Source organism: Coptis chinensis, chromosome 7, assembly GCF_015680905.1.
Source record: "Coptis chinensis isolate HL-2020 chromosome 7, ASM1568090v1, whole genome shotgun sequence".
Lineage (NCBI taxonomy): Eukaryota > Viridiplantae > Streptophyta > Magnoliopsida > Ranunculales > Ranunculaceae > Coptis > Coptis chinensis.
In genome coordinates this window covers 13,864,639-13,891,331 of record NC_141462.1, presented here as the reverse complement: position 1 = coordinate 13,891,331, position 26,693 = coordinate 13,864,639, and the positions used below count along the sequence as shown (strand labels likewise).

At 36.3% G+C, this 26,693-nt stretch overlaps 1 protein-coding gene and 1 long non-coding RNA gene across 4 annotated transcripts; one reads left to right on the top strand and one right to left on the bottom strand.

Annotated features, from left to right (window-relative positions):
- Window positions 1–11,433: 11,433 nt before the first annotated feature.
- On the top strand, window positions 11,434–20,722 carry LOC147486149 (uncharacterized). Of its 2 annotated transcripts, none has more exons than XR_015202998.1 (4): window positions 11,434–11,622; window positions 11,710–11,777; window positions 16,136–16,272; window positions 20,025–20,722. It is a non-coding gene; the product is annotated as an uncharacterized LOC147486149 (long non-coding RNA). The 2 variants fall into 2 exon arrangements; XR_015202997.1 differs by lacking the exon at window positions 20,025–20,722 and adding an exon at window positions 18,025–19,499.
- LOC147486148 (uncharacterized) lies at window positions 17,048–25,711 on the bottom strand. 2 transcript variants are annotated; one of them, XM_086574939.1, is made up of 6 exons: window positions 25,676–25,711; window positions 23,602–23,895; window positions 23,420–23,524; window positions 23,249–23,323; window positions 22,883–23,122; window positions 17,048–17,486 (listed from the first exon to the last, which is right to left on the bottom strand). In XM_086574939.1, the coding sequence occupies exons 2-6, from the start codon at window positions 23,770–23,772 to the stop codon at window positions 17,229–17,231; spliced, it is 849 nt and encodes a 282-aa protein (XP_086431065.1). In that variant the 5' UTR covers window positions 23,773–23,895; window positions 25,676–25,711; the 3' UTR covers window positions 17,048–17,228. The 2 variants fall into 2 exon arrangements, with proteins under 2 accessions (XP_086431065.1, XP_086431064.1); XM_086574938.1 differs by lacking the exon at window positions 25,676–25,711 and adding an exon at window positions 24,110–24,317.
- Window positions 25,712–26,693: the final 982 nt, after the last annotated feature.

Below are 26,693 nucleotides of genomic sequence, written 5' to 3'. Positions count from 1 at the left end.
GCATCCTCATGCGGGGAAATTACTGACTCTAAGTCTTTCGGGGTGAACATTATGCTTTCCTCACCTATCGCGGTTCCTCTAACCAATCGCGGTATGCTTACCACCTCATTCACCTGTTGTAAACTCGCTGTCTTTCTTATCTTTTCTCTGTGTGCATTTCTTCCCAGGATTTCTCCACTAAAGATGACATTTATGGTACCTAAAATTCTGGCCGGAGCTGACACTCTCTCGGCTTGGCGAACCTCCGCGACAAACTCCCTGAGCATCCCCTTCTCGATCATTCTCTCCACTAACCACTTCAAGGCATAACATTCATTGGTGGCGTGATTCCTGATTTGATGATATGCACAGAATGGTTTCCATTCTATCTCCACCGGTGTACTCCGCAGACCCTCAAAGTACTGTTGCCCCTTAATTAGCGGCAAGATTTCCTCTAAGGGTCTGTTGAGCGGAGTCTGTTCGATTTTGCGATATGGCTTCTTCTCTCGGATATCCCATCTGCCGCGGTCTCCCATCTTATCCGGACCTCGGCTCTCTTTTCTGTACGCTCCTCTCTCCCTTTCTTCTATCTTACTTTTTCCCTTTCGGTCATCTCGGTCGACAGCCTGCACTGCCTTCCCTGATCTATTCTGTTCCTTCGCATTCCTCTGCATTATATTCTCGTAGCGTATGTATTTTTCTACCTTTGGATACAGAGCATGCAAAGAGGTGATTTCGATTTTGGAAACCGACTCATGAACTCTAGTTCCCGCCCTCAAGCCGTGTTGGAAGGCTATGACCGTTGTATGTTCATCCAAATTCTCCACTCTCAACATCTCCTCCTTGAACCTGCACAAAAACTCTCTCAATAATTCCGCGGACCTTTGTTTTATGTTGAACAGAGCCGCGATATCAACCACCCTTCTTTTCTGGTGTATGAAGTGGTCAACAAATGCGCGCTCCAATTTTTCAAACATTTTGATGCTCCGCAAAGCCAACCTGTAATACCAATCTGATGCTCCCCCCTTAAGACTGGCGGGGAACATCATGAAACGAAGCCCATCATATTTATTCTCCTGCCATAACGGCATCTGCTGCCGAAAATGGTGCAAGTGATCCGTCGGGTCTCCCTTTCCATCATACCTCTCAAATCTGGGTTGAGAGAACCTCTTAGGCACTTCCGAATTCCATACCGCATCTGCCAGCGGATTTTTGTTGAGGCTTGCAACCTCCTTCTGCGTAGCTCTCTGGTTCGCTTTTTCTGCTGCGCGGTTCATCTCCCTATCTTTCTCAATCATAGCATGTACTACCTCCAATGTGATACCCGCCGTTTGTTCTACGTCCGGTGGCAGGTGCTCCGATTTTCATCCCGCTCCGTTTCGCCTTGTGGAATCTCTCTCTCCTTTCTCAACTCATCATTCTCTTCCGTAGCCTAACTATCTCCTCCTGGAGAAGCCTGGTTGCGTCCGCCGCCACGTCAGATATCTCTTCTTCTCCTACCCTTTCCACCTCAGTGCTCTCTATTTCCTCGACCGCTTCTCTAACCGTTGCTTTCTTAGGTCTCCCTACTCCTCTTTTCACTACAGTAGCCATTTTCTTTCAGTCCCCACAGACAGCGCCAAATTTAACTCCAATTATTACAACCTAAGAGATTACTAGTATTAATTCCTTACTCTTCTCTCTGTTCTTTTTCTTTTTCTTCTTTTTTTTCCTTTTTTCCCTCTCTCTCCTCTTCAGTATTTATCTCTTCTCTCCTCTCTAACCGCTCTCTCTCGTTCGTCCATCCACTCTGATCCTCTGTGCCGCCACCTGTCTCTCAACATTCACCGCAGTTCTCAGCAGTTAGGGTTCCGCGGCTTCGATCCGGTGCACCCTGTAGTATCCTCCCTACTCTGCCTACAGCCCACTTGCCACCCATGACATTCACCGCAGTTTTCAGCAGTTATGGTTCCGCGACTCATATCCGCTGCACCTGTCTTCTCTTCCCTATTATGCATACGGTCCATTCGCCACCAATGATATTCCATGTCACAAATATGACCCCTACAACCTGCTAAACAGAAACATTCTCTTTTTCCTCCTTTGTTCTTCACTTATCCCTCCCATGTTCTACCACATATTGCAATGGGAAAAACAAAATACCTGTGTTGGAATTAATAATTTGAGATCCATCTAATTTGGTTAAATTAGAGTTGAAAGTTAATTAATTAGAAAATAGTGTGATTAGCAAGTATGAGTTGCTATTAGAAAACCAAGTTGATATTGACAATATAATTAAGTAAGATTAGAATTTGGTTAGTATTAGAAGTTTCTAATTAGTAGCTTAGTAGGACTTAGTAATTAGAGAATATATATATATATATATATACCCCCTTGGCTAGAGTGACATCCTTATAATGACATCCTTATTGTACATCCTATCAAAAAGTGCATTTCAACAATGAATTAGTGGCTGATTTTTTGTAGGTGTATTCTACCCACCATGGATTATATCCCTACAAAAAATTAGCTCAATCCAATATGTGGAACTTTGTCAAAAATAGTGTTTTAAGTTTGCAATTTTATCTAACGGTCTAGAAATAATTTTAAGTTTGACAAGGCTAGAAATATTGAATTGAGCTAATTTTTTGTAGAGATATAATCCATGGTGGGTAGAATATATCTACAAAAAATCAGCCACTAATTCATTGTTGAAATGCACTTTTTAATAGGATGTACAATAAGGATGTCATTATAAGGATGGATGTCAAGGCCATATATATATATATATATATATCGGTTTGGCTAGGGTGACATTCTAACTGTGACATCCTTATTGTACATCCTATCAAAAAGTGTATTTCAACAATGAATTAGTGTATGATTTTTTGTAGATATAATCTACTCTTCATGGACATCCTAGCCAAACCGTATATATATATTCTCTCACTTCTTAAACTAATCTCTAGGTACACACACACACAATATATATCCGACTTCCCGTGAGCCTCGGTAGTAGCAGTAGGGAGACAGCGACGGGTTTCTGCCCTCAAGGGATGGAGCAATGAAGTTTTGAGAATCTAAGAGAAGGTCACGGCGAGACGAGCCGTTTATCATTACGATAGGTGTCAAGTGGAAGTGCAGTGATGTATGCAGCTGAGGCATCCTAACAGAACAATATACTTGAACCTTGTTCCTACATGACCCGATCAATTCGATCAGGCATTCGCCATCTATTTTCATTGTTCAACTCTTTGACAACATGAAAAAACCAAAAGCTCTGCCCTCCCTCTCTATCTATCCAAGGGATGGAAGGGCAAAGGCCTTTGGTGTCCCCTCCAGTCAAGAATGGGGGCCTCACAATCACTAGCCAATATGCTTTTATCTCATGTCATATATATTGTGTGTGTGTGCCTAGAGATTAGTTTAAGAAGTGAGAGAATAATAAAAGAGATGCATTGTAGAAAAGAAATGTGTCGGTATGAAGTGGTAATTTTTTTTGTTAAGGAAGTTTAATATAAGTTATTAAATTGATATGATAAAGTTTATTTAATTCAAGTTTATCTTTTAGGCATATTATTCAATTTTATGTGTTTGAATCAAAGTTTAGATTCTACACCCCAGTCATACAAATAGAGCATTTTGAGTTTTCACGTATTGGCTTCTCATTGGCTAGTGCCAAAGGTCGGTTAGTGAGCCAGCGGGCAACAACTCACTTTTGTTTTGGTATGTGAGGCAACAACTCACTAAACAGACAACTTCTAACACAAAGTTCTCCTCTTGCCCACATTTGTTTAATAAAATCGCCAAAAGACTGGTATGTAGCTTCGCCAAGAGAAATCCTTTTGGCGCAATTGCATTATGGCGGCATTTAGACAAATTAGCTCTAGCATTCTGGCTCTGAACTTTATGTGCCAGAAAGCTGCTTAGCTGGCAAGTAATCACTTAGTTGGCAGGATGGTACGTTTGGCACAATATACAATTATCTAGAATGTGTAAAGATATTTTGCATGGAAATATCTAGGAAACTAGAGACTATAACAATTGGATGTATGTCTTTCTATATCAGTCGTGAACATCCATTTTACTTCCTCGAAATTACAAAGAGGAAAGGGAACCTCATTTGTGACCGATTCATGAATTTAAATGCATAAAGTTCAAGTTTAAAAAATACTCGAACCTCATTTGTGACCGATTCATGAATTTAAATGCATAAAGTTCAAGTTTATTAAATAGTCGAACGTTCATGCTCACTCACTTGCTTGGATTTAGTTACATTATCACTTTTCTTTCACAATTCAATCAACAACTTAGTTTTCTACTTTGCTAATTAACAGCTCCATTTTTTTTTTTTTTTTTTTTTTAATGTTAAACTAGGGTTAGATAGACCCTCACATGTATTAAGAAACTAACCTAGTGTACAACACTTATTAGCTACCTCATCTTTTACAAAAATATCGCTTTGAAGATCAATTATTCGATTTGATTGTTGAAAAATAAGTTAATTGAAAATATGTTTGTTTGCATGTATGAATACTGATAAAAAAAAAATTGCTAATGTCAATCAAAATGATCAAACTAATGAACATTGAATCTTATAGAGCTTATTATTATATATAGAATACTAGTTTTTGAACCCGTCTTACAAACGGGTGTCATTATATTAAATTATTCTAAAAAATATTAGCAACTATGCATAGCTATGAGATATGAAAATTATATTAATCACTCATTCAAATTTCTTGGACCACTCTCTATAAAAATGAAGTACCAAACTTTTATAAAACCCATCGACTTCTTTTTTGTTGTTAGGTTTAATAATTGAAGTTTGATTGAAGTTTTGTGAGAATGCCCAATGTGGTGAAGATAATATTCTTGAATAGCAAGACATTTCCAATCATAGTAAAAGAATTATGATAAACACTACTAAAAATGCAAAACTATATTTGTCGAGACATGTATTCCCCCTATATATAATACACACATGTTTTAGGGTTATTAGTTCAATATATTTGCATCAAGTTTATGATTTTCCATTAATTATTCTTTGAGGTTAGTTCAATGTAGTACGTTGCATCCAGTTTTCAATTTCTCATTAATTATTCTTTGAGGTTAGTTCAATGCAGTTGCATCAAATTTCCGATTTCCCGTTAATTATTATTTAAGGTTAGTTCAGTGCAATTGCATCCACTTTATGATTTCTCGTTAGTTATTCATTAAGGTTAATTCAATACAGTTGCATCCAGTTCTCGATGTTTCGTTAATTAGTCTTTGAGATTATTTTATTACATTTGCATCCAGATTCCAATCTCCCGTTAATTACTCTTTGAAGTTAGTTCAATACATCTGCATCCAGTTTCTGATTTCCCATTAATTATTTTTCTAAGTTAGTGCGATAGTTTATAATTTCAAGTTATTTATGCTTTGAGGTTAGTGCGATGCAGTTACATCCGGCTTTCGATTTCCAGTTAACTATTCTTTGAGGTTATTTCAATGCATTTATATCCAATTTCTAATTTTCTGTTAGTTAATATCTGATTTTTGTTTAATGCAGTTGCATCCAGTTTCTGATTTTCCGTTAATTATTCTTTGAGGTTAGTTCAATGCAGTTGCATCTAATTTCCGATTTTATGTTAATTGTTCTTTGAGGTTAGTTCAATACATTTGCATCAAGTTTCCGATTTCCCGTTAATTATTTTTTGAGGTTAGTTCAACGTAGTTACGTACATCAAATTTATAATTTTCCGTTAATTATTCATTTAGGTTAGTTCAGTGCAGTTTCATCCATTTTTCAATGTTTTGTTAATTAGTCTTTGAGATTAGTTCATTACATTTGCATCCAGCTTTCGATTTCCAGTTAATAACTCTTTAAGGTTAGTTCAATGCATCTGCATCTAGTTTTTGATTATTTATGCTTTGAGGTTAGTTTGAAACAATTACATCCAGTTTTTTTTTTATTTCCGTTAACTATTCTTTGAAGTTATTTCAATGCATTTGCATTTAGTTTTCGATTTCCCACCAATTATTCTATAAGGTTAGTTTAATGCAGTTGCATTCGGTTTTTTATTTTCTCTTAATTATTTTTTAGTTTAGTTCAATGCATTTGCAACCAATTTCTGGTTTCCTATTAATTATTATTTGAAGTTTGTTTGATGTATTTTCATACCGTTCCCGATTTTCAGTTAAATATTTTTTAAGGATTTGCTTCCAATTTCTAATTATCCGTTAATTATTCTCTTACGTTAGTTTAATGCAATTGCTTCCAGTTTCTGATTTCTAGTTAATTACTTTTTTAGTTTAGTTTATTGTATTTGCATAAAGTTTCTGATTTCCCGTTAATTACTCTTTGAGCTCAGTTATGTATTTGAATCCAGTTTCCGATTTCCTTTTAATTATCCAATGTGGTGATGTGTAATACTAACTTTTACTGATCAATCTATAATGTTCTTGCAAGCATGACATAAAAATAAATTATGATTGATTTACTATGTATGGGATCATTGAAGATTATCTAGTTTCCGATTTCCCGTTAATTATTCTTTAAATTATGCATGACTCACTATATAGAATCTTCAAAGATTATCTACGAACGGGTGTTGTTATATTAATTATTCTTAAAAATATTTACAAATATGCAGAACTATTATATATTAATATTATATTGATTACTCATCCAAATTTCTTATAACATAAAAATCTCACTCTCCATTAAAAAAAAAACTCACCTTTGATAAAACCCATCAACTTCATTTTGTTGTTTAATAATAAAAGTTTGATTGAAGTTTTATGAGATTGCCTATAAGGCGAAATTCATATATATTGAAGCTACTTGAATAGCAAGGAGTTCCCAATCATACGGAAAGATTAACTATACTTATCAAGACATTCCCACAACATATAACCCAACTATGTTTTAAGGTTAGTTCAATATATTTGCATCCAGTTTCTGATTCTCCATTATTTATATTTTGAGGTTAGTTCAATGCAGTTGCATCCAATTTCTAATTTTTGTTATTTATTTACTGAGGTTAGTTCAATGTAGTTGCATCCAGTTTTTGATTTCTCGTTAATTATTCTTTGTTGTTAATTCAATACATTTGCATCCAATTTTCAATTTCCTATTAATTGGTCTTTGAAGTCAGTTCAATGCATTTGCATCCAGTTTATGATTTCCCGTTAATTATTCTGTGAGATTAGTTTAATGCATTTGTATCATGTTTCTGATTTCTCGTTAATATTTGATAAGATTGAATTTGCATCTAGTTTCCGATTTTCCGTTAATTATTGTTTGAGGTTAGTTCAATGAATTTGCACCCAGTTTCCGATTTTCCGTTAATTTATTTAAGCCCAACGTCCATTTTAACTTTATCTCGTTATTCTGCCAAATATATATAAGGGTGACACTCTAGCCTAACATTGTGCCACTCATATCTCACACCCCTCGTGATCCGTCAAATCTCTTCTCAAGGTCATCAGATCTAATTCACTCAAAAATTGCGAAATTTCAAAATTTCGCACTATTTCAAAAACAAAAAAAACAAAAAACTCGATTTCCATCCCATCTCAATTCCATCTCGAAAAAACAAAGGGTTTGGGTTTTCTCTACCTCCCTCTTTCTCTCTCCATTTCAAACCCAAATTCGTAAGATTAGTTCGATTTCCAAAATCAAAGCAAGCAACCAACTATTTAGTTTGATTTCCAGCACCCAAATTGTTCAATTTAGGGAAAAAGGTAATATTGTTCCCATTTTCTAATTCCAATTCAGTCCCAGATGTTGTACAGGTTACTGGGTTTCGGCATCTGTGTTCAATCTTCTAAATATGACCCAGTTTACTTGCTTGGTAGAATCGACAACTTGGGTATGTATTAAAACTTGTGGTTTCTGTATGAAATTCAAATTTGTTGTAAGTTTATTCATAGAAATGTCAAAAATTTATAGCACATTGAAATCAACAAAATCAGTTTCATTGCAGTTTTTCCAATCTTTGGATTGGAAACAGTAAAAATTCTAAGTTTTGTTGAATTCATCATCTTTTATATGCAATAATGAAATCAACATATTGCGTAACTTGCCCTGAAAAAGTTCTTAACAGTACTTAATATTGTAAACACTGGAACCCTTCAGTGCACATACCAGTACTTAAAGGAACAACCACTTATTAGATTGTAAACACTAATATAGTGTAGTGAGGTTCCTTTATGATTCTCCATCCCCACTTGGCATCCAAAACACATATCACATAAGCAAGAAAAAGATCAAATATTTATTTGATTGTGAGCATCAGACACAACACACACACACAATCAAACCATTAACGTCAATTTCTTTAAATTCAATGAGAATAGAAACGGGCAAGAGTACACTCGCATCCATGAACTGCGGTTAGTACAAAATATACCCCCAAAATCTAATTTTCACATAGTATAATCATCATTTCCTTCACAAATTAAATTTCACATAGTACCAAAAAAATTAACGGAAGGCAGATTGTTGCGGTTAGTACAAAATATGTTAACAAAGTCCCAACTCCCAAGTAGGACAATTCAAGTTGGCTACGTTCCAATGATCGATATTACAACATAACAGCAAATCATATTAACAAGCGGCTTTATTACCTCTTGTCAACAATTTGACCCCAAAGATGATCAGTTTCATAGCTGAGCGAAGGGTCCTTCTCCAGTTTCTTTGCGATCAACCCATTTTTGTACTTCTCGAAGGACTCGTCATCAAGCACATCCTGCATTTTCCGTATATCGTTAAGACATACAGAAGTTAGAGTTCACAAGTAATATGGAAAGCTAACATGGATTAAGTAGTTATGTTTAACTCCTAAACACTTTTGGTTAAAGGTACATTTATCATGCATCAAGTGACGTGCTTAAATGGTTACCCTGTCTAAAATGCAGGTCCTATAACAGACACACGATTCCTCTAAGTCTCCAACAGAAGAAAAAAAAAACACCTTGTCCAAAATAGAGTGTATGCTCTCCATATAAAAGCACAAATCTCTTGGGTGAAAACTTGACAATTTTTCCGTAGATCAGAAGCCTTATCTAACACAAGAATCAAATTGGACTACTCTAATTTTGTATTTTAGTTAGTAGAAGCAAAACTTAAATAATATACTGCAAGAAAGAGTACAAGCATGGACAGCACATTCTCTACTCTGTGGTCCCAAAGTGAAGGAGATCCTCACAAGAGATCTCAAAAAAATATATTGATTTCGTTATTGCATATAAAAGATGATGAATTCAACAAAACTTAGAATTTTTACTGTTTCCAATCCAAAGATTGCAAAACCTGCAATGAAACTGATTTTGTTGATTTCAATGTGCTATAAATTTTTTACATTTCTACGAATAAACATACAACAAATTTGAATTTCATACAGAAACCACAAGTTTTAATACATACCTAAGTTGTCAATTCTACCAAGCAAGTAAACTGGGTCATATTTAGAAGATTGAACACAGATGCCAAAACCCAGTACCCTGTACAACATCTGGGACTGAATTGGAATTAGAAAATGGGAACAATATTACCTTTTTCCCTAAATCAAATAATTTGGGTGCTGGAAATCGAACTAAATAGTTGCTTGCTTGCTTTGATTTTGGAAATCGAACTAATCTTACGAATTTGGGTTTGAAATGGAGAGAAAAAGAGGGAGGTAGAGAAAACCCAAACCCTTCGTTTTTTCAAGATGGAATTGAGATGGAATGGAAATCGCGTTTTTCGTTTTTTTGTTTTTGAAATAGTGCGAAATTTGAAATTTCGCGATTTTTGAGTGAATTAGATCTGATGATCTTGAGAAGAGATCTGACGGATCAGGAGGGGTGTGAGATAAGAGTGGCACAATAAGAGTGGCACTCTGGCCTAACCGATGTATATATATGAGCAGGTTAAAAAAAATTCAAAGTTGACAATGATTTTTAACTAGGTTAGAGATTTTCAAATGAGATGAGTTTTTGTGTATATTCTATATATGATTAGTAGATCATATACACAAATTATTAACTTTTAACTCATTTTATATATATATTATATTATAGTGTTGAAAATTAAAATTATAAATTCATAAATTTAATTGGAATATGTTGTAATTATTGTGGCCAAAATTGTGATTTTTTGAATTCTTAACTATGAATAAATGTCTAAATCCCACAGTGGATAGTGCATCAAATCGAAAGGGTTTTAGGAAAATCGTTTTCGGTAGAAACTATTGTTTTTAGCAATTTAATATTTTGTCTCATATTTTTTTTTAGTAATTAATGAAAAGTTTGAGACTCTGTGAAACTCTAGATGGGCTTGTTTCTTTATTTATATCCTATTTTTTTTTATAATTAGTAATAGAGTTTAGAAAAAATTGGAATCTCTACGAGTGCTCTAAAAAATAGATTGGTGAGGATATATCTATAATATATATCTAAGGATAAAGATAAATATTTGTTTTCTATTTTATCTCCTACTTTTTCTTAATTAGCCATGACACGTACGTGGGCACTCTAAAAACGATTCCTCAATTGAAGAAAGTAGAGCTATAATATATATATAAAGATAGGTTATTTTCATGGACCATGACTTTTTTACGACATTACCCTCCTCATATGACGTAGAGAGCTGATTAGGTATAGATGGCCGAGTTTATTTCAGTTATTGTACAAATTCAGGCATGCTTGAATATTAATTTTCAAAGACCACAATCGAAAGGAAGCAATATATAAAGATTGTTGCTCCCATTATTTCCCATGTATGTTACAATGGATTATATTATTGAAGAACCATAGTGAAAAACTAAAAGCAAATATTATCCAATACGACAATATATATTTGGCACGGTACTTCATTTGGACCACCAAGATTGTATATATCAAGTGCAATCAACTTCATTTCAATATATGAAAATAACCTAATTGCTAAAGATGATGAATAAAAATATAAGTAAAATAAATAAATAAAAAGAATATCAATATGAAATATCATAAAGTATGCTCAACCACCTAGAAGCAAAATGTTGTGGAGCTATTTTTAATGACTTTTGATATACATTTGATTTATAGGGAGAGGAGGCTAGGCATTACAGTGTAATATGGTTATCGATAATAGGCTACTAGTAGAAAAAAGACTTTTTGTGACTGTTTTAGAATATTATTTGTGACTGTTCTGTTTGAAACGGTCACAAATAACATAAAAGGGTTTTTGTGACTGTTTTAAAAAGTTTTTTGTGACTGTCAGATCTTTAACTGTCACAAATGTTTTTTTTTTTTATAGGAAAAGGTACATGTGTGTGCGGAGTATTATTTGTGACCATTCCCCAAAATAGTAACATATCCCGGACTTTATGTCACAATCTTATACCCCAACTATTTATCGGTCCCATGAGCCCACTAAATAAAACTACTTAGAAACACAGCCCACGATCCAACACTTCCAGTACCGTGAAAAACAAAAATGAAAAAAACTATTCGATCTCTCACTTAGTCCCGCCCCTTGTTTGGTGAAAAGTTCAAATATGTCGCCCAGTTTTCAGAAAGGAAAAGCGAAATTTTTAGAGGCAGGAACAAATACCTAAATTTTTAGTCTTGGGTTTGATATCTTTTAGAGACAAAAAAATCGGATTGGTCTTTGGTTTGTTTTGTTCCAGGGTTATAGTTTTCATCGATCTGGTACTCTTTCTCTCTCTTCCTTCTTTTTGAATCAGTATTGTTTTTAAAGAGATTTCTTAACTACGAATCTTTATTTATTTTTGCTAGATTTCGATTCGGGTTCTTTGAGAGATTCCTTCACGCCTCCCTTCCTTGCTCAATCTTCCAATTAAAAGGTACTATTATCCTTTTCATTTATCGCCAAAATGGCAGATTTGTTCACTACTAAAAAAGGGTTTTTTATCTTGGTTTAAATTTCGCTTCATCTTTGTTTTTCTCCCTCACGAACCAAAAATCCCCCGCACGAAATAGAAACCCCCTCCATCTCTCTTCAATCGTGAACTGAAAATAAAAAAAAACTCCCCTTTCCTCTTCAGCCACCATTATTTCTCGTTGAGGCTACACTGCTATAGTCATCGTATCTGTTCCCAAGTAAGCTTTCCTTCACCTTTTTTGTGTTAGTAACATGTTTCTAGGTTAAGAATTATAAAATGGAAAAGTTTCAATTTTTGTGTACATTGAATTTTGTATTTAGCTTGGAAAATGATTGTACTGATCTTCTAAGAAATCCCCTTTTTCTTGCATTAATCTCTTTAAAATAGTCATAAATTGACTGCTTAAAAGTTTTTTTATGTGTGATTGCAAATGATAAATCATAACCGTCATTTGTTTGCTGAAATTCCTTACAGAAGTGCTTATTATGTATTTGTTTACTTTTGAACAAATTACACTTGATATTTGTTTAAAATACTTTTCTACATTGTCTTTCCTTATCACTTTTTTTGCTATGTAAATTTCTTGTCACGACTAAAAAGAAAAGAAAGTTATGGATCTCTAAGATCCCACAATCTGCTTCATCTTCTAGTTTCTTTGGACCCTGTATTCTTTGTCTATCTTGTTTGTTCTTGTGTGGGTGGGTAATTGACTAAATTGGTTCTTTGAGGTGGTTCGGTCCTAAAATGGGATCAGTTTTGATGATTATTGAACTAGAAAATCTCTTTTAATTGAATGCTTTGCAAAGTAAACTCGACTCGTCTACTTAGCCCCATGAATTGGTCGAGAATTTGTTGTTGTTGGGTTCAACTTTGTAGCTGGCCCTTCCCCTTGTCAAGAATTGGTTTGATTTGTTTTGTTCTTGACAAGTCGGTGGTATAAGAATTAATCTAACCACTCTTCCAAACCCTTTGTTGGATAGACCTTTCATTCCCATGTGTTCGATTTGAATAGAGAATGGACCAACACGTGGTCTTACTCAGCTGCACTTAGTAACAGGAGTCTTGTACATAATAAGAACTTGAATGTTATCAAGCAAAACTCTAGTAGAAGATGAGTATTGTAATTAACACCAGTGCCTGAGCCTTAATATAAATCTGATCATTCTCTGTTACACATAACACATAACATTAGCTACTCCCTGAACATGAGTGTTGTTGCTATGCAATCTTCTCACACTTCTATTCTTATCAATGATCATTAGGAACAATCCATTGAAGAAGCTTTACTGTGGCTGCATTTTTGCCGGGTTGTGCCACACTTTCAATTTTTCTGCCTAGATGCATTAACTTTTAAAAAAAATTATTTATTTAGGCCACAAAAGTTTTCTTGGGTTTTGGTTTTACACAGGCTTGTACTATGTGTTGCCTTATTCTAAGTTTTCAACTCCAGGATGCATTAAACTTATTAAATCTTCAACTCCAGGATCACTCCATTGGAGATGCTTTACTATGTGTTGCCTTATTCTAAGTTTTCAAGTTTTTATGCCTAGACTCGTGCACTTTCAAAAGTACATAAATATCAGCTAACCAAAATTTATGTCCTTGCATTGTAGCGCCTATCATTGTAATACCACTTCCAACTTGATAGGGAAATAATCATTTTGTTAATAGTTTTAGTTACGGTAACCAAACTGATAGGGGGTTTGTTCAACTTCAAACTGAGGAGGGTAGCAATAGCTTTAGCAAAGGAGTTCTTGCAATTGAATGTGAATCCTTTAGTTCAATGCGGTCATGGTGGCAGTGACCAGATTGCACGTGTTCATGAGAAGTGAGAAGTCCTCTACTGACTTTTCTAAAACTTGTGTTTTAATTTGTAAGAAGAACCTAACTTGTTGGATTTTAGAAATATTTGCAAATTAGTGTACTTGAGAAAACCTTATGTCATTAAGTATTCTAGAACCTCAATGAAATTAAATTAGTATTTTCTATTGCATAGCATACTTTCGTGTTTATTAACATCCTGATTTTAAATTTCACTTCATTTCTAGTTAGTTTATTGCCTTTGTTATTTTACTTTCATTTTTATTTTTATTTGATTTTTTATAATGCCATTGTTACTTCCAATACATCAACGATATGGATGGTTTTGACAATTGAATTAGCGTGTAAACACTACAAATACTTTTATGCTCTTTTATCACTTCATCTATCAATCCTTGCTTGTTGGAAGCCAATTGGAACATAGTAATTATTTGTTGGATGATCCTTATTGCATGGTGACCTTTTAGTTAGCCTTTGTACAAGTCAGTTGAGGTTTATTTTCCAAGATGAAAATCTACTTATCTTGCTTTGGGCATGATACTCACATGTCCATTTTGAATAGTATTTGGCACAGCTAGTCTTGCTACATGTGGTTGGTATGATTTTGTTTGCATCTGGAAAGTACTCCCTGGGTATGAATTTGAATGTGTTTAAGTGTTGCAAGGGCATGCACAGTTGTAAAGATGGTTCAGTGGCATCTATTTGTGGATGTTTTGTTTTGCGTAGGTACTGTAACACATTTTAGGTATAATGTACTGTTAATGGTCTGGCTTCCTTTTATTGTCTTAAGGTTATTGATCCCGATGTCAAGTAACTTTTTTATAGGGTCTTATGCATTCTTTGTTTCTTAATCTAAATTTGTGAGGGCTCTTGCTGTTTGACTAGTTGGACTTCTTTTGTAATTGATGAAAGACGTGTTGGCGGTGCCTTACATGAAATGGCCGGGTTAAAGTCCTTTTTGTTATAAGGCCAAAACAGAGAACTTGTTTTCATATACGCTTCAAGCTTTTGGGCAAGACAAGTATGGCTGAAAATAGCTTTCCCCGTTCTAGCATTCAAATATTTGCACATTATTCTTCATATAGGTTTGTATTTTGTTGTTTTTATTATTATTCTGAACTCATGCCTCATACGTGGTTAATTCGATTTTGTTGCCTCCCTGTCACTGCAGCATAAATTCACTTGTTCTTTACAAACTTTAGTGGCTATAGTATACCTATAGCTCCTATAAGGTTTCCCACTTGCGTAAAATGTTAGCATAGGAATGTAATACTTTTCACTTACTGAATAAGTCTTTTGGTCATGGATTACTTCAAAACCACATCTTTGTCTTTACATGACCTCTCTCTCATCGGTGGGTGTGGCCCGGGGAGGATTCTCCTTCTTACTTTACTTTTGGCAGAAATTTGATGCATGGGCTTTGACTCATAATTGTTGTACTTAAAGTTTTCCTCCTTTCATCACCCAAGGATCAACCACCTAGCCAATATTGTAGTCTTGCACCTGATTCCCTTTGGTTTGCATCAGTTACATTGACTTGAAATTTGTGATCACAGTAAATTTTCTAAAATAGTCTTGCACCCCCTTTGAATGCAACAATCAATTCAGAGTTTGTATTATTTGAAGGACAAGATTAAGGCTTCGATTTGGCTTTTAGCTTACTGATATTAATTCTTATTGTCACTTGAAAGTCAGATAGTTTGGATTAGTTATATATGTTTGTCTTTAATCTTTCTCCTTCATTGGGATTTGTTATACACTTGGGTTGATGCAAACATGAACCTAACTAGAACCGTCCTATGGTATTGGTTGTCTTTATGTTATAGCTAATTTCCCCCTAAGGAACTAATTTACAAAGTCAAGTGTTGATACAAAGTTTCCTGGTTAGTATGTAATCTTGGTATGCTAGGTTTATAAAGTCAAGAAAGATGATGTGGGGACATGACTCCATGCAGTTTTACTTCCCTGTACTACTTGTCCCCTAACCTAGAAAGGGAGGGAATGGGGTAATAAATAACTGTAAAAATCTTGGGGGGAAAAATAATCAGAAGTTGTCACTAGGTTTGGCCCTTGATGTCTTGATGCATTACCTTGGCAGTCTCGGCCTTTTTAGTCTTATAAGCCTTTTCTCTGTTGTTGTGTTCTGCGTGTTTACTGCGCAATCGCGCTTCATATATTTACTTGCTATATTCTACGTAAAGCATTTTTGAATAATATCTATTAGTTCTTAAATTAAGGCAAGCTTGCTTATTGGCATGATCTGAGTTGTAGTAGACTTGAAACCTAGAATCACCTAATATGTTATGTAATACTTTATTGATGCCAGATTTATTATCTGTTGGTATAATGTGATCTAATTTGTGTAGTGATAATTGAGAATCTAAAATTATAGACGCATTGAAGCAATCGTTTGTTTTTGATAATGCATTATGAAATGTACTATCTGAATGAAGTTTATTATTTTGTTTTTGTTTTTTGGTTTTGATTCATTGCTCTAGGTTTTGAAGTTCAACCTTACAATTCTGGCATGCTCTGTGTTTTACCCTGGCTTACAATGGCAGCATCCGCAAATGTAGGAGGGTGGATTGCAGACACACTTGCTAGTAACAGAGTACTTGTCACCAGAGTTCGCAAGGTATCATTATTCAATCTACTCTTAATATTTAATCATTGAAGATAAATCATAATGGGAGAGGATAATAATGACATCTCAGCTATGATAAACTTGGTCACTTGTCCACTGGTACATAAAAGAAATGTTGTCTAGGGTGTGAAAGGGTGTCATTAGCATATAGAGACAGCACAGTAATCTAAAACTATTTATATGGAGAAAATTATTTTCAACTTAAGATGAGAGTTTCTCTAAGGCCAATGGCAACAGTTGATCTCATCATAGTTTTCGATGACTCGACTTCCTTTTTCAATTTTATCTTTAGTCCACCTCTTGCTCTTTTGAAACACTCACGAGGCTCCCACCACTAGGTGAAAATAAGACTTTTTTTACTGGTAGAACCCGTCAAAAAACACTATTTTTGACTGACATTGCCCGTCGTAAGGCCCGTCAAAAAATTTGCAGTCGTTTTTTTTCTTGACAGTTAGTTACCGTCAATAATTTTAAATTTATTTGACGGGTGGTGAACGTCATTAATAAATAGAATTTTTGACGGACTAAAACCGTCAAACTTTGTTATTTCACTAGTCAAATTTGTCCAATTTTAATGGAATTTAGGATGCAAATTTGAAAATTATTGACGGTCTGTTACGTCAATTTTCTGTATACATAAATTTTCTTGACGGTCTATATCCGTCATTTTTCTGAATATTAATGTTTTTTTTAAAAGAAATTCTTATAATCTAAATTTCATATCCATTTTTCCTGCAAAAATAAAACTATCCAACTCAAATAAACATTCTGCCAAAATACAATAGATTCTTTTATCAAAACACCAAAATATTATAGCAAAGTACATTACATAAGTTTTAGTATACTCCATATACAACCACACATCTTCATGTATATACAAAACCAACTAGGTTGCACAAAAAAAGCGAAACTACTAAAATGCACAAAAAAAAATTCACCAACTCGCATCAAATTGGCTCCACAAAAGGCATAGGCCATGTGATTGTATTTCCAATTGAAATGTCGCCAAATGTTCCTTCCCCAACATATAACTCAGTTGTGTAATCAAAGATATCGTCAATTGTTATGTTATACGAGTCGGTAGATGGTACATCATTAGACACGCTTCCAAGTGCAACGTTTCTTTTCCTGAAGTTCTTTAGAAGGCATCGTGTGGATGGTGGAACATGTGACACTTCATCAAGAACACGTGATTGTCTTCGTGCCTGCAATGAACTCTTATGAGATATGCTTTATCCATTATAATTGGAAATAAAAAATGTGAATTTAAAGGAGAACTGTAGAACAAATCCAAGAAGAGTCAGTAGACACCCATCCAATCTTATATGCAAAATAACTCGGTGGAGTATCAAGAACTGCATGATGCAGGATACAGGGATGCTTCTAAGTCCTAATAGAGCAACAGTGGAGGTCCTAGCCCTGATTTGAAGAGAAGGTACCAAAACAACTACTCACCTAACACATTGGGGGACATGCCAAGACGAAAGTAAATCATTACCTGACTACAACTGGTCCTCATAAGGTGTCTTTAAATCAATTTGGAAGCAAAAAAAGTTATTGATATAAGTTTGATATTAAGTTTAGTCATAAGGGTCGTAATGGCCAGGAACCTCTGGAAGAACTAGACCACATTATGCAAAAAATGGATTACTGTAAAATAGCAAGAACTATGCATTTTCCTAACACCATCCTACTACTTTTGACCAAGTTCTGGCTTTGGAATAAATTTGTCAACATCTACAGGTGGAAGTTCTCTAGTTTGACTGCTGAATCAATGCAGGCAACGGCAAACCCACCTCTCAAAAGAGAGGGGTCTCAGTAGCCCCATGTAACCACTTTTGGGCGGGGCAAGCCCACTTGACGGAAGCTCTGGGACTGGACCCTTGATGAATCAAAGTCAACCAAAGCACCTACTCGAGCGGAGATTCTTTCTCAAATTTGATAGAATATAATTCCAACGCAAGTTCATCCTTGCGAATCACATTGGAGGAAGGCTGTTCTTATCAATGGAGCAGTCTACACAGAATGAAATCTGTAATACTCCGCTGACCACAAGCATTCGCCTCCAGCGCAGTTGGGAGGGGGATAGATATCCAGCTAACATCCTCGACGACGTTCTGTTTCGCGGGAAACAAACTGGGCCGAATATAGCTTACCTCCGGCACCTGGCTTTCTCTGGCGCATATTAGCTTAGCTGCGCTCAATAGGCCGGTCTTGCTTCCTCTCTGGCGGCCACTTTACTTACCTTACCCCCGGTACACTCCCACTCCAATACGCCTGCTGAGCAAGATGCATTGCGATTTCCTTTTCTGTGGACGCACCGGAGTATGACCCGGGACGGGAAGAGAAAGACTTTTTTCTCTGGCGGGCTTTCTCTCGTAAAGCCAAAGACGCCCCAAGACAAGGTACAACTGTTGGGAAGGGGACATGATCAATAGAACCTGACAGGATCCGGGCTGGGATAGTGGCGCCCATTTCTAACCTGCATTCTTTTAGGTGTAGTGTAGTCAGCAGCCAGAACTACATGAGAAGAAGCATACTTCAAGTTAGCGACCATCAGGTTGTTCTGGCCAAAGAAGCAAGAAAACTAAAGCGCATTAGCGCAACAGCTTTCGCGCGTTGGGCGCTCAGACGTTGCTTGTTGGAGTGGAGAGCGGAAGTTTCAACTCCCGAGCAGAGGGAGGGTCGCCCGTAACCAGTTAGCACTGTCCACTGTCAGCAGGAGCAGTACTCGAATAGGCTTATGAGGGTGGTTTCAAAGGTAGTTAAAACCACTGACTTTTAGGCCTGTTTTCAGCAGGAAGAGCTGAAGGGAATACACTTGACGGAAAGCGCTAATAGGTATCTGGAACCTACAGCTACTGTTTTCACTTTCCTATTTGAAGCGATACGATCTCTTCTCATGAATTCCCCTTTTAGACCTTAAGCGAGGAAGGAAAGAGGAGTGGCCCAAAAGGACCTTCTCTTCAGGCAAACAAAATAGTCCGGTTATGCTTTGATGAAACCCTATTTATAAATATAAGGATCCTTTGATGGTAGTTCAATGCTACCGCCTGGGAAAAAGAAGTCATGGGCGGGTCGCTCAGGAATCTACTGAGGCTAGACTGCTGATCTTCTGGAGTAGTCTTAGTCTGGGAAACATAATGTAATCGCCGCCGAGAATAAACATATTGTGCCAGGTGACTGGAATCCTCTGAGGTCAGCTGAACAGGCTGACAGTCGGCAGAAGATGTTGGGCAAAGCTGCTGGGGGGTTTCCTTTTCCTCAACCAATTCGTAACTGTCAGCCTTACTTGGTCTAACATTTTGTTATGAGCTAGCTGAATGGGTAAGATTTGAGTTCAAGTGGCACAGGACCTTCGATCGACCATGGGGCGTATTCTACCCTTACCGAATTCATTCTATTGAAGCGTAACGCCCATTTCAGGGGGGGTGCAACACTTCTAAGTTTTGGCCCACCAACGACATTTCCTTATTTTGGGACGTTATGGCAAAAGACGATGACTCTTGGAAGGAAAGATAAGGCCACTGACTACCTCAGACCTTGCTCGCAAAGACTATCCACCTTCAGCATTTGGTACTGAGGAGAGCCAGTCATTAAGCACAGACCCTTCCCTCCAAAAGTCTCCGCTAGATTCTCTCAAAAGCACCTCCAGGCAGTCGAGTAGCACCTCTAGTTCTACTTCATCTGCCTGTTCTTCGACATGCTAATGCTTTTCTGTGTTGTTTTGTTATTTTTTTCAGTACTTGATTCAACAATGCAACTTCAGCAGGACATGTCCTCTCTCCAGTCTGAGTTGGACAGGATTCTTTACTTGCTAAAGATTGCAGACCCAACAGGGGAAGCTGCTAAAAAAAAATACTTGAATGTAAAAACATCTGTGTTAAATGAAGTTGAGGTAGCCACTTCTGGCATCACTAAACTCTTTCCAAGAGAATGAAACAAATAATCTGGTTCAGGAAAGCTCACAGATGACTCCACCCATCAAGAAGGTACTCATGAGGGTACCACCCAAGCTGTTACAGTTGCTGAAGTTGAAAACAATGTTACTGATTCAACTGAACGCAAAGGTCCTGCTTACACTGCAGAAAACCTCAATGGCTCGGGGATATCCATGACACTCAGAAGAAAGAAATCAAACAAGAAGCAGCGCCTTCGAATGTGGACGATTCAGATCAGTTTGTGGACTACAAAGACAGGAAGGGTTCTTTGGGTTCTACCGTCTCTATACAAGTGGAATCAGGGATTGAAGCTGCAGCTCCTGGTCTATGCATGTCTTTGTCTACGGACAATGGAAATAATACGCATTTCACTAGGGACATTGACACATATGCATGGATGTAACGTCTGATGTACTACATTTGGACTGACAAACCTAGTACTCCCTCATACAGATACTTCATCTTTTAAGTCAACGTCAGAGTGTAATCTTAAACTTTATTTAAAAAAAAAAAAAAAAAAACATAACTGAAAAAAGAATTTCTCCAGTGTATTGGGCTGCCGTGTTCTGTCGTTCTATTGAAACCTAACAGTTACACAGGTAAAGACGCAGGTGCTGGATACACACAAAGGGTTAGCCTAGGTGCACAAGTGGAGGAGCAGTGTCTATGCAAATATCTATATAATAACGCAACATCGATTATTTAACTAAGAAAGGCTCGCATAAGAGAAATGCAACAAGAACAGCAAAGGCTTACAAATTAATGTCAAGGTTGAGTGAGCAAATAATGTCCTGGCAATCAATATTGTTCAATACCATAGTTTTGGATCCTTAAATCCCAGTCCATATTACTTCGAGCTTATATCTTCTTCGCTTGAAGGCCTCAACTCTGTGCAGACCCTCTAACTATCGTCATTTGCAGTCTAATCTACAAGTTCAGACCATCTCTATCTGTGTTTTTTTCTATTGGCAGACGATCTCAATTTGCTACACATAATTTATAACCTATCTGAGCAACTCCTATCCTTCCTAATCCTAGGGTACTGCTGATCCATTTTAAGATCAGCATCATAGCTACTCCAAACATATGATATACCTTTCTTGGTTTTCCAACACTCTACTCATAAATATTAGCTTGCCTAACTGTTGTCTAGCATATGTTCCCTTTTATTTTTATTTCGGGTATGCAATATGCAATGATCACGGAACACTCCTAACGATTAGAATGATATTTGGGGACTAGGTCTATGCAAACATCAATGCAAAGCAGCAAGCAGTACCCGATAGAACTACTTGCTATCTAAGATAATAATGTGGCCTACCTGATAGAACTTAGTCCGACCTTCATTGATTTTCAAAAAATGAGTATATTACTACTGAATCCACTACCATGAGAATCTAAAGAAGATCTCTCTAAGTGCTATTTCAGCAGGACTTGTCCTCTCTCCAGTCTGAGTTGGACAGGATTCTTTACTTGCTAAGTTGAGGTAGCCACTTCTGGCATCACTAAACTCTTTCTTGGAGTGATGTTTTTGAAGTATCAAAGACAAAAGACTAGGTACATACGCGAAATGTTGGGAGATTTTTCAGAACTATTCAAGAAAAAGTTATGACTGCCATGACTGACAGATATTTCCTACGAAACTTATTATAACTTAAAAAGAAAAAAAAAAATAGAGAAGTTAATATTTCCAGAGGTGGGGTTGCACTTCTTGAAGCTGATGAGGAATGTTGAGAATAATAGTTTTTAGGCTTAGGAGGAGATAACTAACAGTATCAGGAACAACACCAGCTTCTCTCATTTTATAAAGAAGCTGTGTCGCTTCACGAAAAAGCTTAGCTTTATCAAACACATTAATCATAGAAGGCTGCCCAAGGAGACGACACAGAACAGACACACATGGAAGAATACAAATAAGAGCAACAAAGGGACAAAGACAAGTCTCCAACTAGGTCTGAGAGGGCAATTCACGGTGATATTTACTGCTTTTATACTAACAACGCTAGGTTTTCAAAAACTAGCAGTAGCAGTTCCAACTATGTGGAATCAGGTGTACGCACTACTACCTACATTTCCAAAGGTATTGCACTCAATACCTTACATGATAAACGGGTCGCAGAAGAATGGAGGATAGATGTCAGGCTTGGGAAAGCACCTAGTTGCAGGCCAGAGATATAAACATTGATAAGTTTGGATTCAAGATAGACCATTGATAAGTTTGTTCCAAAGAATCGGATCACAGCCATATCACTAATGATTTATGACTAATACCTCCACACAAAACAACTAGTACTAACTAAATTTGGCGCAGATATAATAGACTGAACAAGTTAAAGGAACTTGAAGGATGTCAAAACATGACTGAGCATAACTAATTCAGCAAGAACTACCACATAGCACAATGTATTATTCATGTGTGCACCCAACAAATAGTTTATTTCCATTTTCTAAACAATAAAACCTAGTCGATAGTCCAAACTCCAAACATATAATAGTATTATTTCTTCTTCAATACGAGACATAATATAAACAATAGAAGAAATAAATAGTAGTGTTGAGATCAGCTTTGCTGACTCTATACTAAAATCGTGTAGACTATATAACATGATATATATTACTACATATATAAAGAAATGTTGCACTAAGTCATCTTTCATTACCTGTGGAGAAGTATTTTCGAACTCTGGTGCATAACCCTCTAACTTTTCAGCAAGAATTTTACGTGCCCTCGTCTCTTCATCAAGACGTTGCATCACTAGTTTGACATTTTCATCTGTACTTTCACGTTTTCTCTTTTCTTCTTCAACAATTTTGATGTAAGGAGCGGAGGCATGTACAACAGTCTTTGTAACACCAGTTCCTAGTCCTCGAACGCGACCCTTGCCATCACGACCAATGACCTAACCATAAGACAAAATGATTACATTCAACAAAGGACGACATTTAACACATACATCCACTGAAAAGTTTCAGAGTATACTAAATAGATGCCTGCTCTAACATGACCATTATCTAAATATATATACCTTTGCCACAGGATCATTATCCAAATCTTTCTCTCCCAAGTAGGGGTCAAGGCTCACAAGCCGCTTGATTTCATCCTAGAAACAAAATTTATAGTCATATACACAAATTTTTCCACCATGAAATTAAGAGCTAAAGTTAAAGAACAATAAAAGAATAAGAATTCCAATTACCAGACTTGGTCTCAATTCAAGAAAAGGACATGATCCGTCCTTACTTGTATGTGTGGCCACAAACACATGAGTTCTTGTGACCGTACCATCTGGGCTTTCCTTAATCTAAAAAGAAAACAAACTCTTAAGCATATAACAATATTCTGGTAAATCTAGAAGTTGTTAGTAACAATAGAAAATACCAGTTCCTCTTCGATTCTAACACATCCAAGTCTACCAGATGTGTGTGGCAACTTCATGTGCTCCCTAGATAATTTGCCCTTTTCTCGCTTAATTTTCTCTTCATCAGTCGAGCAAATTTCTATAAAGCTTTCCCAATCTTCTTTTTTTGTACGCTTTGGTATGTTTTCCATACGCTCAGAATTGGTTGAATATCAATCATAAACCTTGCAAAGTCTGTGTTTCCAATTTTTCCAAGATATGTTGGCTTTTAGCAAAACACCAACTTGGCGAGTAGGTGAAAGATCATAAACATCCTTCAACATAAAACAAGAAAAGATAAAAATAGCTTAAAACTTGTTAACAAAAGAGAGGACTAAACTCTTGAAATTAGGCAAAAACAGATAGAAACACTTAGAATTTTCAGGTGGTATTACAAATTGCTAAGACTAAATGCTAAAACCAACACTTCGAATTTTCAACACTGAATTGACACTTAGAATTACAATAGGCAGTGGGTAAGGTGGATACATTCTATGGGAATATGGCTTCAAGCACTTTATAGTCTTCCAAGCATTTTCAAGTGTCTTTGCTTCACGGCGGGAATATGGCTCTTAACATGCTTAGGAGACCTGAGTCGTCCCAAGAAGGTGAAGGGACCCTAGACAAGTTCAGTACTCGCTCTGTCAGGGAAATGAAGTTCAAAAACAGAGGACAAAAATTTATTACTCTCCCTCAGATGGAAACAGGGGAGAATATAGCAAGCAGTAGCTGCTCATTCATTGAATGGAGATACAGTTAAAGTGGCTAATGTAAGAAGACAAGGTTAAAAGAAACAGTGCAATCTTAACTTTTTCCGCTCTTTATCAACTCATTTCGTTCTATATATAATGGGGTACTTGCTTTCTAAGTGAAGAAGAAACAAATCATTTGTCTTTGGCAGAGCCAAAATCAAGTGTCTGAACTCGCTCTTCTCAGCTTCAAAGCCAAAATCCTAAAAAGACACAAGGTGTACTCGTCATGGGTTGGCAGTGATTGTTGTGCGAGGAGATTGGGAGGGCATTCAGTGTAATCCCAAGGCAGGGGAGAATAGTAAGCGTTACAGTTACAAGTACCCTCAGGCGAGGGAGATTGCCCTTTACATGAAGGGCACATTGTCAACTTTACTGGGTGAACTTCAGTTCCTGGAGGCATTAGTCACAAGTGGAATGAAACAAATTGGAGGAAGAATTCCTAAAATACTTTGTCAAAGCTAGTCCACCTCACTTAACTTGTCCTTTGAGGAAAACATTCTTGAAGGATCCATACCTTCAAGTCTAGGTCAGTTGGCTTCACTTAAGACCCTCTCATTAGGTGGCAACCATTTGAAAGGATATATTCCTTCAAGTTTAGGGAACTTGACATTTATTGATTTCTCAAATAACCAATTTTCAGGACGGATACCGAGTTAACTATATATGAAGCCATAACCAACTAACCAAAAAGTTAAGAAAATTTGACTAATGAGACGTTGTGTGTTTAGCAATTATAAACCACCAAAATTTCAGGTGCTTGGTATGTGTTGATACACAATTATTCGATAACCCATATCACAGAACACTCTAACTAGACTCCGATCCTTGAGCGGTTTTTATTTTCTTCACTCTAAGTGTAGTCTAGCTTGCCTAGTATTTGCTTGAATCCTAGTATCCATCAGATAGTGTTCATGGGTAAGGCTATATATGAAATAACCTTCATTCAGAATGATGATGCTAAGGAGGGAGTACACAAGCAGAAGGAAATAAAGGTCAGTAAGTGGGAAAATAGAGAAACGGGGGTTCAAAATCTAAACACTAATGGGATGTTACAAGGATCAGTGGGGGAATGGGCTGCAACACTACGCAATGACACAGGTGAGGTTATAGCAACCAACAATGGCTCGTCAATTGAACTACGAGCAATGGCACATGGTATGGGCATGGCATTGAGACATGGCAGCAAGGAAATTATAGTATAAACTGATTCCTTGGCCGTAGATGCATTCAACACAGAAGAATATGTTTAGAAATGTACTTAGAGGGGAAAAATAAAAATAAAATAAGAGTATAATGTACTTACTGTTACTCTCTTAAAAACGTGTTTCTTGATATCCTCGCACGATGAGGCGGTCAAAGATAAGTAGGTGCACAATACATTCTAGCCATTTTGCCTATAAAGGTGACAAATTGAGTAGAACCAGGACCAACAGGTAGCCCATTATAATTGAACCGAACTTGCTTCTTTGGACCTAAAGATTTCAATATCTTAGATTACACAACAAAGCAAAAGCAATAACAACTAAACATTTATGAAAATAATCAATATCATAGTCACCTGTATGTTGTTCCTCACTTTCATGTTGTTCCTCGATTTCTTCGGAGTCACTAGGTTCAAAGTCAAGTTGATAGTCACTAGGTTGATCAGATCCGGTTTGCGACATAACTGATTCAAATCTAAATAATGAGTTCACCAAATTCTAGACATAATGTAAGTAATGAATTCACCAAACGCAAATTGATTTCAAACAAGAACATCATACCATTCAAGATTAAATATATTCAAAAAGCTCGACTTACGCAAAATAGAAATAAAATGCAATATGTAAGTGTCACACCAAATCAGCAGACACGCCAAATCAGCAGAACCACAAAAATAATTACAAAAATAATTAAAAAAATGCAATATCCAAATCAGCAGACACGCCAAAAAAGAGTTACAATTGTGTGCACTAATCTGATTTCACTTTACTATCCACTAAACTTCAACACCATCAATATCACCCATTAAAGCAGATGCTAAACCATTTGAGTTTGCCATTGCTTCAAAGACTAAGGGGTCTTCATAAACATCCACATCATGGTTCAATCTCTTAGGAGCATGCAAGACGACATGCCAATTATCTCTACTAAGATCCTTGCAATAGAAAACTTGAGCGGCTTCAGAAGCAAGAATGAATGGTTCATCATCCTCATTCGTATTTCTTTGGCACCTTCTCAAATTAACATATACCAGATTTGTATCTGGATCAACAACGATCCATTTCTTTTTATCTTCAATACGCACCCAATCACAAAAAAGAACACTACTTGTTTAAACT

Coding starts and splice junctions, on each gene's coding strand:
- LOC147486148 (XM_086574939.1), bottom strand. CDS start 23,772: ATGGAAAACATACCAAAGCGTACAAAAAAAGAAGATTGGGAAAGCTTT. Junction 23,525..23,601: donor TTAGAATCGAAGAGGAACTG/GTATTTTCTATT, acceptor TTTTCTTTTTAG/ATTAAGGAAAGCCCAGATGG. Junction 17,487..22,882: donor TCGAAAATACTTCTCCACAG/GTAATGAAAGAT, acceptor AGTTCATTGCAG/GCACGAAGACAATCACGTGT.